The sequence below is a fragment of the Zeus faber genome (genome assembly GCF_960531495.2).
Source record: "Zeus faber genome assembly, chromosome: 14".
In the NCBI taxonomy this organism is placed as follows: domain Eukaryota; kingdom Metazoa; phylum Chordata; class Actinopteri; order Zeiformes; family Zeidae; genus Zeus; species Zeus faber.
In genome coordinates this window covers 13,830,702-13,844,519 of record NC_137200.1, presented here as the reverse complement: position 1 = coordinate 13,844,519, position 13,818 = coordinate 13,830,702, and the positions used below count along the sequence as shown (strand labels likewise).

Below are 13,818 nucleotides of genomic sequence, written 5' to 3'. Positions count from 1 at the left end.
CGGGGTAAACTACAGGACATCCTCTGACCCCAGGATAATAATGAATATGTCTTTGATAACTCAAAGGCTTTTTTTGTTTTCTCGGTCTTTTGATGTGCTTGATTTTCCTCCCCTCCTGCAGTTACTTAAAACATTGATTTGATATTGAACTGATGTTACACTCCGAAAGGTCCCGTTTTATGTTGGGGTTTCTCTTTGTCGCTCTAGAAGAGATTTGATTATTTCGTTGGTTTGCTCGACCTCCAAACCCCATCGTTCATAAAAAGTCATTTAAAAGAGATATGCATGTTTGTCTGTTTCCATGGCGTCCAAAATATGGGAAGGCATACATTTCCGTTTGCAAACAGTCACTCAAAAATATATTGATTATTATTCATATTCACATTTGTTGCTATGAATGGCGGGGTAGAAAAAAAGTAAACACATTAAAACTAGCTCATGCGTTTTAGAACTTTATTTTTGACATATCAGTGCAAATGAACACCAAAATGAAAACATAAAAAACAAATTCAGTTTCAGATCTTCACATGGAAAAATGAAACTTTTTTTTTTTTTTTTTTTTAATTTGTTGCTACAAATGTTTCTTTCAGATGCACAATGCATATCTATGATTGTACTTCAATCTATAGCCCCAAGCCCTGTCGTAGACCTTTGTTAACCAGTAACAGAAAAAAAAAAACGGAAAGAAAAAAAAAATAAAAATAAAAATAAATCACAAAAATATTCAATGCACGTTTATTTTTCACACATCGTTATGAACTTGCTCAACAGCCTGTGGGTTATTTAGGGACTGTTCATATTCTAAACGAACCTCTCTGTGATAAAAAAAAAAAAAAAAAAAAAAAGACCTATTTTAAGACTTGACATTTTCCCCCATCACCAGTAGGGATACACAGGTAGTTCCCATGCGTCTGCATGCAACAGGCAGCAGTGAGGAGTCAGACATTATTACACAACACAGCGCAGGATAGATTATCATTTACCACATTGAGACACATGCAGAGAACAAACCAACCAAAAAAGATGGGCACAGCATCCTCTACCTTTGTATGTACACTAGTACGCGTATAATTCATATTTACATATCAGGGCATTAAAAACTAGGGTAATATCTTTTTCTTCAACAATACAAAATAGTCATCTTTCATAATGAAAGTACTATTTACACAAATATATTTAACCATTGTGAAAATGTATTCATAATAGAAGAAACATACTTCATAGGTATATGTATTAAAAAGATCACAAGACTTAATGGATAACGCAGTGTGTGAAACTAAAATTGATACTGAAAAAATACAGTACAATCAAAATAAGGAGCTAGATACGAGACGCCTCTCAGGACACCAGCATGTCTCGGCGATTATTAGGTAATGGGGCAGGTACACATATCCAGCTGCATTGAAAACTGTACCAGTGGTTCTCTCTTTATTTTCATGCAATTATTTTGACATTTTATGCGTTAAGAGACCGCCACAAAAATATAAAGGTGTCCATAAAGCACAAGAGAGTCAAGAAATGATAGTTAAAAAAAAACGTCACAAACGGTCAAATTCTCAACATATAACAATACTGACATTGTTTATAACATGCCATGAACTTACTCATAAAAGGACACCGAAGGCTCAGGAAATCAACAGTGCAAACTCTGGTCTTGGTCGTACTAAAATGGCGCTAGTTCACTCATGTCACTGTGACAGTGCATCCTGCAGTGGCTATCGTTGCACATGAAACTTGTTCAGAGACAGTTGTTAAAGCTATACGCTCTGCGCCCCCATCAACCAAACGGCTCCAAACTGAACTTCTCAAAGCAATGTGCATTCTCAATCGAGAGTTTGCACTGTTGAATTTCAGCCTCACAAGTTCTATTCAGATCAAAACAAAATACAATGAATTGTGACCAGTCTGACCCCTGCTGACTTACTGTCATTGAATCGGTCATTTGTACCACGCCATTACTCTTGAGGGATCGGGAAGGAAAGGCATTCATCATGCTGCCATGACGAATGTCTCCTCTGCCTACTTATTTTATTTTGGCTGGTCCTCCTGTAAGTCTCAAGTGTCAACATCTTAGTTATGGACTGCTGTGCTTACTCTAGAATTACTTTATTTGGGAACCTGATCTAAAATTGATGGGTCCGCTGTCTGTCTGAAAACGTTCTGATAGAGAAAATAAATAAATGCTCACTAAAGTGAGTGCAAACATCCTTGGAGGGCCATTAATAATAAATGTTTCTTGAAATGTTCTTTTTCAATGATTTATGGCAGGCAACAAAGAGGGCATCAAGTATTGATATGTGCACAAATCAGACACAAATTATGAGAACAAAACCCGACCAAATTCTTAAGGAGGACTTCAGGATGTTGAATACAAACTGGTTGATTATCAGAAATGGGCACGGTTAGATTCGCCACTTCCATTAATTTGGTTTTATCAATTAGACATTCTGCAAACATGGAGCTATTTTGTACCATTCAACAACCCAACCATTTTAAATAAGAAAATGGATATATGCCAAAGGATATATGCCTTTGAAATTGAACTCTCTCTCTCTCTTTTACTTAAAAAAATGTAGTTTCAGCATTCTATTATTTCATGTCATCAAACTGCAAACCAGCATTTGGCAAGTCAGTAAAAAATAACAAAAACCTTGTAATCTTTTAAACTTTTGTAATTTTTTTTTCTTGACAAAATGTTTCTACGCTAGATAAAACTTCAATCAGATGATTGGCTCAGCCCCTGGCTCTTGTGGCTGTGCTTGTCATTGTGGGATGGTGAGTGCGGGGTGGAGCTCAGTCTGTGTTCATAAGCATGCACGTCACCGATTGGCTCCTCCTTAACCCGGACCATGGGCTGGTTCCCTTCTGCCTGATCCCTAACCTCCTTTCTAAGCTGAGCACTGCCCTTCTGCAACATGTAATACAAGATGGGATTGGAGCGGGTCAGCCGTGGAGAGTCTGGGTTAGAGTCACAGCACTCGCCCTCATCCTCCTGCCCGGCCCACCGCACCGGGCTTTCTGGTTCTTGCTTAACTATAGTTGGGGCATCCCTTTTTGGGGGGGCTGGCCATGGAGCAAGCTGGCGGCCCCAGGGGGAGCGCAGTGGGCCATCACATGTCGGCGGGGTCGGCAGGGGTCTGAGGTTACCTGGGAGCCCTGAGCTGAAGGAACTATGGGGGTGCCAGGGCGAGTGGAGGAAGTTGTGGTTGTGGGGTGGCTGACTGAGGATGCTGCCGTTGGCCTTGCCATTGGCCTGCAAAACTGATGGGCTGGGCGCACTCCGGGGCTGTTGGGACAGCTCCTTCAGGCAGTTATCAGATAGCAGAAGTTGTTTGAGTACATTGAAGCCCCTACTCTCTCTGGAAAGGCATTCACTCGGGGGGCTGCCGGTCAGAGACTCCCCTCCCTTGGGACTCTTTCGATGAGCAGGTTCTTCCTTGAGAGCAGAGGCTACGCTGCTGCCGTCTCCACTGTCCATTACCCTAGGCGAGCTGACATTGATGAAGCTGTCAGTCCGATCAGGGCAGTGGCGTCTCTTCTTTGGGCTGGGCCCCTGATGTTCCCTGTGTTCCTCCTTAACCTGTCTGGGCTGTGTCTCAGTTTGCATGGCTGCACTGGTGTAGTAGGTAGCAGTCTGTTGTTTTAAGAGCTGGCTGAGGAGGCCGTATTTGGCTATGACCTCTGCAGGCCGTGGCTCTGTTTTAAAGTCCTGCTGTGGTTCTGACAGAGGGCTACTCTTGTCATAGCCACCCTTTCGCTTTCTGCCACCTGAATCCTCAGATGTGGCCAAGGACGGCCCCACTTCCTCCGTTTTGACCTTTATGTCCACAAAGGGCCTATTGGAACTGTCACAAATGACGGAGGTGCCAAGGTTCTTTTCAAAACACAGCCCTGGCGCCTCCACGCTTCTTTGCCCATTACCAGCCGGCCTGTCCTTGCGGTTTACTGTAGTTGCAGTCGAGCCTGTTCCTAGGAGGAGTTGTAGCACTGTGCGTCTTTCCAGAAGGCTCTCAATCTGGGATGAGGGGGGAGAGGCCTCACTCCGGCTGAATGGTGTACCACTGGCAGAGGGCCCATCAGAGAGAGGAGTGGTGGTGTCCCTATTGATGGGGGCATTGAGCCTCTCTAATAGGGCCAGGGGCCTTCCCGCATCCAAATCCTGACCCTGTCCTTTGCTAGAGGGGGCAGGTGGGGATGGTGAAGCCGTGCCACATTGGGCAAGGTTCTGCAACAGTTTACTGGCACTGAAGGCAGGCTCAGAAGCCTTCTCAGCAGGGAAGGCCTTAGACTTACATAAATCCAGCGGGCTGGACTGGATATGAGGTGAGGGATAGGAATAAGGGGAAAGCGCACTGCTAGGGTCACGACTGAGGGAGCAATGTGGCTGGGCTGTGGGTCCTGGCCTCTCCAGGGGGCTTTTTGTCCTTGTCTCATCCCAGGACACAAGCCCCTTCGGTGGACCCCGAGACATTGTGGCCATGGTAACGTCAAGAGGCAAATCTGCATTAGCTACACTTCTATTCCCCTTTTCGTTATTTCTGCGTTCAAGGAGGAGCTGCATGAGAGTTACCTTAGGGTGGGATTTAAAGTCAGGGCTCATTTCAGACTCCTTTCCTTGTGAGCTCTTTGAAGCGGACAGCTCTGGCTTCCACTTATTTATCAGCGACTCGGTCAGTTTGTCCAGGGAAGAGGTTGTGAAGGTAGAGGATGAAGAGGAAAGAGCTGAGGAAGCAGAGGCGACAACAGTAGACGAGGAAGAAAAGGTAACAGAGGAGCAGTGAGCAGATGGAGGAGGTGAGAAAGCAGCTGGAGGGGAGGAGAACACTACGGAGGTGGAGGACAAGGAGGAAGAAGAGGAGGAGGAAGAGGTGGGCGTGGTAGTGCTGGTTTTGTGTACGTTGTCCTGGGCATTGGCTCGGCTCCTGATAGAAAGGTCAATGGGAGAGCAGCTTGAGTAGGAACTCTCTGCATCACTGCTATCCTTGGCCACGCTCCTCTCTTGGGCGGAGCACTCACTGTCAGAGGTGACTGAGGAAGACCCGCTGGGTGGCAGAAGACCATAGCTCTCCTCCAGGTGCCCGTTCTTGGTCAGCTGCTTCTGGCTGTTATGGTTGTTGAGGAGCAGCAGGAGCAAGCTGCTGCAGGTCTGTGGGGGTCGGGTGGGACGTGAGTCAAAGCCTCGCTTCTCCCTTAGTGGCTGGCTCTGGGTGTGGCTGTTGGCATGCTGGGCAGGGGGAGGGGAACTCTGGCTCTGGCCGCGCAGCAGGGAAGGGCTCTGTGGGCTGGAGAGAGCCGTACGTGGGAGTGTCTCTGTAGTTGTGGTTGTAGTTGTCATCCCGTTTTGGGTAGTTAAGGAGCTTATTGTGTCTGGGGCTCGAGGAAGAGCCTCTCCCTCACTGGGTGGCCTACTTCCTTGGCCCTGCTGCTGGGTTGCCATGGCTGCAAGCCGTTCACTGGCAGAGCGGCCTGAGAGCTGAGCTTTCAGTGCATGCTCACGGGAGTACTGCTGCAGGTGGGCCTCGCTGGAAAGCAGCAGAGCCAGCTGACTGCAGGCCACGCTGGGTTTAGGTGAGGGAACAGGGCTGGAGCGGGTCTTTACCATGTTGGCAACGGCCTTCAGACGCTCGGCACAAGATACAGATTCAGTGGCTGCAGGGGTGGACGGTGGCGTGGCACTGTGTGCTGAGCGTGGGGATTCTGGAGGTCTGTCCTGGCTGTGTCCCCTGCGGCTGTAAGGCGTGCTGCTATGATTCTGCAGCTTACTCTTCCTCATTAAACCTTTCAGGCGGCTAGAAGCTGTGCCGTATACAGGAAGTGGCTCTTTCTCTGAGGACGGGGCCTTAGATGGAGTGGAGCGGTCATTGGCTGGCTTGTTGGACTGCTGTGACAAAGCCACGCTCTGTAGCCGTGAGCTGAAGGACTGGAGCAGGGAAGCCAGGAGGGTGCTCTCCCCTGCATGAGGGGAGCCTTCCATGCTCCCATTATGCAGACCTCCCCCTTGGCCATTTAGTTCACTTGGAGGAGAGCTCATCCTCTGGTTTGTTGGCTCGTTCCAGGCACCTGAGCACAGCAGGCGGGCCTTCTTAAGGTGCTGTGAGGCACCCAGTGAGGGCCCATTGGTTCCAGCCTTAGGTGCTGCAGGGCAATGATTGGGCAGCTGGAAGGCCCCTCCTGCCTTATCGGCTTGCTCCTGGTTGCTATGGGCAGCCTCAGATCTCCTGCTTGCCGTGGCCCCAGGCCCGGCAACCACTGGATGCATCAGTAAACCTTCCAGATAAGTTAAAACAGCTGAATCCTTGTGTGTCTCAGGGCCAGGCTCCTCCCCATGAGTCATGTTCAATACTAGGATCCCCTCGTATGGTTCAGCAATGCTACTGGGAAAGTAATGTCCACTGGGTCATCTGGTAGACAGTGGCATGTACTTCCAAAAGACCCAAGAAGGTGGGTAGCTGTACAGAATGATTAGAGGGCAGAGGATCCACTGTCTAGGTGTGATTCCTCTCCGAAGCGGTTACAATCTGCATAGACGTAAATCTGCTGTCATGTCTGAAGCCATTTTGGGACAGGAGGGCCTTCCTGGCACTGCTCTGCTCTGAGCACTGGTTGATCCCAGAAGGCCCAGCTCCAGGCTTACGTGAGCAGCAATGGAGGAGTCAGTGGGATTTCACCACAGAGCTTTTGACACATTCCATTGCTGGACTATGCTCAGGATGGCTGTCTTTCGGTGATTGTCTTTGTGGCGCCTTTTCAGCTTTCCTGATCTCACATGGGGGACCTATTGGAGCAAGAGAAGAGAGGGAGAGAGAGGAAAACCGCATGAGAAGTGGAGATTTGCACAGCACCACATTGCATTCATTTCAACACCTTGTCCGCCATCTCTGTTACTTAGCAACATTTCAGACTGACTGCGCATGGCTCCCTCTCGCTCTCTGCACTCCTGGCACTCTCTCTCTTACAGCCAGCCGAACAGGCGACAAATGTAGATTAGGCCTGATTGGATCCAAATTGAAAATTCAAGCATACTACCTTGAAAACATTCAGGTCTCAAGCTGTAAGCCCCTCGCTGCGATGTCTTTCAACAGTGAAGGGCCTGTGAGAGCTGTGAATAATTTCTTGTGCAGCTTGTCATTTCTGTGGATTATCCCTCCCCCCCACCCCACCTCCTTCTTATGCACTTCGGCAGCACCTCACATGACAGCTCTTGCTCTGCATACTGGCTACCGCACACACACACACACACACACACACACACACACACACACACACACACACACACACACACACACACACACACACACACACACACACACACACACACACACACACACACACACACAACAAATTAGTCGTGTGGCTCCCAACTTAGAGTATATCTTAATCACTAGATCTTTTTATTCAATCTTTATTTATACGGGGCAAGTTGCCTGTGCACGCATGCTCTTTTACAACCATGTGACAGCAAAACATGAACTGGAGTGAAGTGATGTGACGCGAGAAGTACAGTACAAAGTACAGATACAGTATAAAAGATCAATCAACAATCAGCAATCACAGATCACAGCTACACTCTATCTAACAGGCCTGTACTGCTGGACACAACAAATGGACGTGTGTGTATATGTGTGTTAGTGTCGGTGGTAGGGTGGTTGGGGGTGGGGGGTGGTGGAAGAAGGATCAGGTGCACCTGTCACGACACTGTCAGGACGGCAGAGCTGCTGACACCGGGTCGAGCTCCGTCGCCAGTTGCCATGACAGTGTCAGCGGCTCTGCCCTGGGAGACCTCTGCTCTGAACCCTGTCAGCCTGGTTTCCGTGGCTACGGAACACCTCTGACAGTTGCGGCCGTGTCCCATAAAGGTTAATTAATACGGGGCTGCCGTCTGAATCCTTCCCTGATGCCGTCCTCACCTTTGGTGTCCACTGGGGGCACTAACACGGTAGGTCACATGACCGGACAGAAGCCCTTGACTATGACAAAAGGGCTCCCTGGTGGCGGGGGAGCCGCCAGTTGAAAGGCCCCGCCGGGAGAGGCAGCAACCTAAAAACAACAAGGGCCGGTTTCTCGTCAGGCCTAAATCTTTCAATTGCTTAACTTCCTAGGCTGGCATGACAAACAGGGCAACGAGGTGTAACCTTTTAATGCCACTTTGTAACCGAGCACAGATCAGCAGGCAGATTAAAGTTGATGTGGTCAAGACCTAGAACGAGTATTGTATAATTCTGAGGGACAGTTGGAAAACAACTCTCTGAGCTCTTTGAGTTTTCTTCAAATCCTTAGATGAGCAGGTCGATAAGCACTTTCAGTACATAGATAAAATAAAAAAATAAATAAAAAACAACATTATTTATTACATATTATTGAGATTGGCCGATCGGTGCCAATTACAGTTCAAGGCTGGCTTTAAGCCGTTGACCTAAATCTGACAACAACAAAAGGCAACCTGGTCACACTGGGCCATCTGACGTCTGCTGCCTCACTAAGATGGTTGGATTAGGGCTATTTTCCTGCCAGTGAGCTTCACGCCACTAAACTGGAATGTCCTGAAACAGGGAGCTTGATTAGTACAGCACACAGCCATGTTTAACCCAGAGTCAATTTAGAGGCCAATTTAACTCACTGGCCTCAATATAGCACAGTCAGCGAATAGAGACAACAACAACAAAAAACAAGCAAATATAGAAGAGACGCCGATACGGTTTCAGCATTAGAAAGACTGTTAATCTCTTTACTGTTGGCAGTGAACCCTTGGAATTAGAGTCGACCTTGTGTACATTTTTGCCCAGACAAAAAAAACTTCAATAAACAGCGAAGAACAGAAGGTTAGTGCAAGGCCACTAGAGCACTACACCGTGTTTATTCAGACGGGGGAAAAAAAAAAAAAAAAAAAAAAAAAAAAAAAGGAGCATCCGCCACAAAGGACAAGTCAGTGGTAAAAAAAAAAAAAAAAAAGAGTGGGGACCTTCAAGCTTTTGAAAGACACTTGTAATGACAGAGCTGATGTCAAAAATGCCTGGCAATGGCAAGGGCAATAGAAAATATGTTCCTCACACTGACAGTGCACTGTGAGCAAACAAATGACCTCAATACAGGGAAGCCGTCCTCTATAGCAAGGCCCCTAAAGCATATGGGCCCCTCCTTTCCCCTTCCAGGACGTGTGATGTGTGTATTACTATTGCACTATCTCCCCCGGTGTATACATTGAGAATGACCTTACACATCTGTTAACATGTCATTTTCATTGGTGGTGGCACGCCAAAAGGCTGAGGCCGCCCCCGCCACCAGCACCAGCACCAGCACCCAGCCCCCTCCTTCCTCCAATGAGCCGCTCTACGGTTACTGTGGTGATTATCCATTATCTTTGACAATGTCAGCCAATGACAGAGCAGGCGCGTTCCGAAGTGATTTTTATTACAAGTGTTGGGGTTTGCGTGTGTGACTCCATCATACTCCGGCAGTTCTTTTCCTCATCGTCTAATTCTCCCCTTCTCCTTCTCTCCATCTTTCCCCTTTTGGCATTAAGAGAACAACACAAAGGTCGCCGTATCCTCATGAGTGATGGGCAGGACCGACGCAACAAAAAAACAAAAAAAAAGAAAGAAAGAAATAAACGCCTCGGCGTGGGGGGTCACAGTTTAGCGCCCAAAGTCTGACCTTCATCGTCCCACCTCCCGCCCCCACCACGCGACTCGCCATCCCCTAACCCGAGTCTCCGGCATATCTCCTCTGCCGCATACACGCCTTGAAGCCGGCACCCAGCCTTGTTTTTTTTGTTTTTTGTTTTTTTTCCGTTTTCAAATTAGAGCTCCTAAATGACCTTCATTGTCGGGAATGGTAATCCATTTAAGCCATTTAAAATGTATGAGACCAAACAAAAGAATTAAAAAGGGGCAGAGCCACAGGAGCAGCAGTTAGAGTCAAGGTCACCCAAGACCGCCAAGGTTTTCTTTTTTTTTTTTTCCCCCCCACCCGATGCAACAGCTGGTGTCCATGCAAAGCTCTGGGCGTTAATAAAAAGTGACAATGCTGCCCGAGTGGTGTGTATTACTAATGTCTGACACCAGGCTGGCAGATGTGTTCTCCCTGCATTAAAGGGGAGTCAAGGTTAAAGGAATTTAAAAAGAGGAGGCGATGCCTAAACACCATTATATCATGTAATCTGCAGCCTGGCCCCGCTGCACACACTCGACGGGGTAGCTCACTTACACATGCAGCGTGACCGCTAGTTTGTAAAATTCAATATGGCCGTGACATGATTAAATAAGACAAAACACAAGCTACCTGACCGAATGTGGTTGTCCGTGCCCCTGCCGCAAGTGAAGTGCGCAAGGGAGGAAAGTCAAATTGGGAGCTCTCCCCTCACCTTGGGGGAAGTAAACAAGGGAAGAACATGCGACCGAACAGCGGGCGACCAAAACAAGAAACTGTTTCATAGATAAGTCAATCGGGACAAAGTAACACTGTAACACTAAAACACGCCACACACACACACACACACACACACACACACACACACACACACACACACACACACACACACACACACACACACACACACACACACACACACACACACACACACACACACACACACACACACACACACACAACTAGGGCACTGTGACCCACTTTCAAGGATGCATTGACCAAACAAGTCATGCATAGCACACGCGTCTCCGTATCTACACAGAGGCCCCCATTGAACCCACCCCACATAATGGAAATGTGATCCACGGAATCGGAAAGGTCACACATCTCATGCGCTAAAGTGGCACAAGTTACCTGAGGGCGGGGGCGGCAGGGGCGGCGGGGGGCGGGGGGGGGGGGGGGGGGGGGGTTGGTTTGGAGGCTCCGTCCGACAGACGGAGACTTAACGTTTTAGATTCGTGTGGAAACGCACCGGGACAGGAGACTCACCGATCTCGAGGCCGCATCTGGCCTTGGCCAAGCAGTGTGTGTGTGTGTGTGTGTGTGTGTGTGTCTGTGTGTCTGTGTGTGTGTGTGTCTGTGTGTGTGTCTGTGTGTGTGTCTGTGTGTGTCTGTGTGTGTCTGTGTGTGTGTGTGTGTGTGTAAGGGAAGGTGTTTCAGCTTAATCTCTTCTCATCGGTACAAGGAGTCCTTGGGGTCGAGAGCGATTGCGAGTGAGTGTGAGAGCAAAGCGGAGAGGAACTCGGCGGGGTGGTGGGGGGGCGGTGGGTGCTGATGATGGGACACAGCCAAACCTAAACCCCACCGCCCCCCCTCCGGGAGATAACATTGTACTGCACCGTGTCAACATCGGCCTCCCCATACCTAGTCCATGGTGGTGCAGAACTGCTCACGAATATTTTTGTATTCCACAGTAAATATTTGCCTGCCATTTGGGAGACCCACCCATGGGCCATTTCCGGAGTGGCCTGGGATTAGTACATTTGGTTCCCCCCAAAAAAACACATTCCTCCCTAATGAGCCGTAGCCCACATCGATCTCTACCTAATTTGTTTGTACTGGACTCCAAGGTAATCTTCTACTTACATCGCCCATCCAAAATGGCACTCATTTCCTCACAAACAACACATATCACCCCCTCCCCATTTTGTAAACACCGGCGTGAGGAAGCGGGAGCAGAGCCGGGCCCTTTTGAAGAAGATCGCCGTTGCTGATACCTTCCCAAAAACGAGGGGGCAGCTCTGCGATCTACATCAAATGTCCCAGTGTCCGGCTGCACTGACAGCAGGACAGCAGTACCAAAAAAAAAACCAAAAAAAAAAACAGCCAGAAAGCCTTTGCCTTTAATGAATGATTTCCATAATATCCCTGGCATCAATCCTGGGCCGCCATCGCCGTGAGTCAGCAAGATGTCTTCCTCTATCGGGTTAAACGAGTGCGCCCGATTGTGACTGGGAGCAATTTAGGACACTTTTGTGGGTAAGACAGCCTGCGACAGAGGTCTAAGTGAGAGAAACGACGGGGCGGCGGTCTCCCCGCCAGAATTATTCTTTTTTTTGTCTTTCGTAATGCCACTATTGACCTACTTTTGCAGTTTGTAAATCACCCTGACGCTTGTTGCGAGTTATCAACGGCACTAGAGCGCACACGGGGACGGGTTAGAAAGGGATCGATCTCTTGAGTTTCAGCAGAAAAACACACAATTCGCCTTGCTTTTGTTTTTTTTGGTTCAATTCAAAGTCATTCAAATTAAAAGGCATCTGAGCACACCTTACCCTCTAAAGCATGAAATGATTCCACTCATTACACTCGACTCAACCTCAGCACCAATTTGGCTATGGGGCACTACTGAGAGCGCGTCGATATTCTCTCAATAACTCTCCTGGCTATTCACTGAGACCTCCATCTGGGCCCTGCGGATGGAGGCAACACTCCCAGATCCCCGCCAAGAGTTTACGCACCGAACCGGTGATCTGACGCAGACAACACTTTATCTACATCCGACGACCGCCTCGAGGGACAAAACTTAAAATAAAATTAAAATAAAAATAAAAAATAAACGTCGTCGGCCCCCGGGAGATTTTTTTTTACGGTTTAGAAACTAACAGTAGACAAATCGGCAAAGACGCTTCCCTCTTCCGTCGGTCCCGGAAAAAGACACCGTTTGGAGTCCTCCCTCTGTGTTGCGTCGCGGCCGGGGCGAAAACTGAGAATTGAGTAAAAATATGAAAACTGGCCAAACGTGTCTCTGTTACGTGGATCTGTTTTATCACCCCTTTTTTTTTTTAATGGCGTACATTCTGATAGTTATTCAGCTCTGAACCCAATGGGAAATAATTGCCATGACTGTGCTCAAGCCAGAAAGGTAGTCGCTGGGGAACAAAATATTGTTTTTAAACAGCTTTTAAATAGCCCCTTCAGATGCTTTAACGGGTCTAAATAGGAGGCTATTTGGAACACGCAGAATAACAGTAAAATTTTCACAACAAAAAAAAATAGTAATGCAGCACATTACACAATAATGTGGTGCATGTTTACAAAAATCTATTCTATAAAAAACAAAAAAAAAAACAAAAAAAAAAAACACCCACACGTATTAACTACCCTGCACTATTCCACTGGCAGTCTCTGCAAGTGGTGAGAGGTACATGGGTTTCTCAGCGGCAAGGCGGGGATCACCTTGATCTCTACTTGAACCGCAGGTAAACCCATGTTACACAGAGGCCAGGACTAAACACACTTATTCCCTGGGCCCCGCTCCTCACCCGGAAGCTTCCTCCTCACCCCTAAGCCTCACTGGCAAACAGCCCCCTGCGGTCCGCTTCGCCTGCTAACGACGGCAGGGCCCCGCCGGCCCCGGAGGGCGGAGAGATGCGGCCCCGTCGTCGTGGCTACCACAGCGGGGTGAACCCGTCCTGGCTCCTCGCCTCCTCGGATGGTCGAGCTGTACTGCACTTCCCTGGCGACTGACAAAATTGATGTAAGATCTCAATACGTAACAGTGGGCTATAAGTACCATTTTCACTCACAATTTCCACCCGGCGATTAATAAACAGTGATCATATTTAATTCTAGTGCATCACCAAAAAAAAAAATCCTAATTACTTGCCGATGTTAAGAAATAATGGGCTGAATATAGAACACAACATTCTAGGCAGGTTAATATATTGTGTGTATTTATTGTACAATATGCATCAGTTTTGTTTTTTATTTCACATGTCAGCATAGTGGCATATATATATATATATATATATATATATATACACACATGCTTCCTGCTTATGGGGATGAACAGTAGATGAGATCGCAGTGAATCTGTATGAACATTTTTAAATAAGTTCCCAGGATCAAATTAAACTTTAATCTCAAATTGTTGTTTTGTTTTTTTTTGTT

The 13,818-nt window shown here is 47.6% G+C and overlaps 1 protein-coding gene across 1 annotated transcript in view; it reads right to left on the bottom strand.

Moving 5' to 3' along the window:
* Nucleotides 1–439: 439 nt before the first annotated feature.
* The window catches only part of nrip1b (nuclear receptor interacting protein 1b), a 37,224-nt gene continuing 23,845 nt past the window's right edge, over nucleotides 440–13,818 (bottom strand). Inside the window, exon 2 of the mRNA XM_080014283.1 lies at nucleotides 440–6,775. Within this exon, the coding sequence (XP_079870409.1) occupies nucleotides 2,717–6,334 (3,618 nt within the window). The 5' untranslated portion in view covers nucleotides 6,335–6,775 and the 3' untranslated portion in view covers nucleotides 440–2,716. The remainder of the gene's footprint in view (nucleotides 6,776–13,818) is intronic.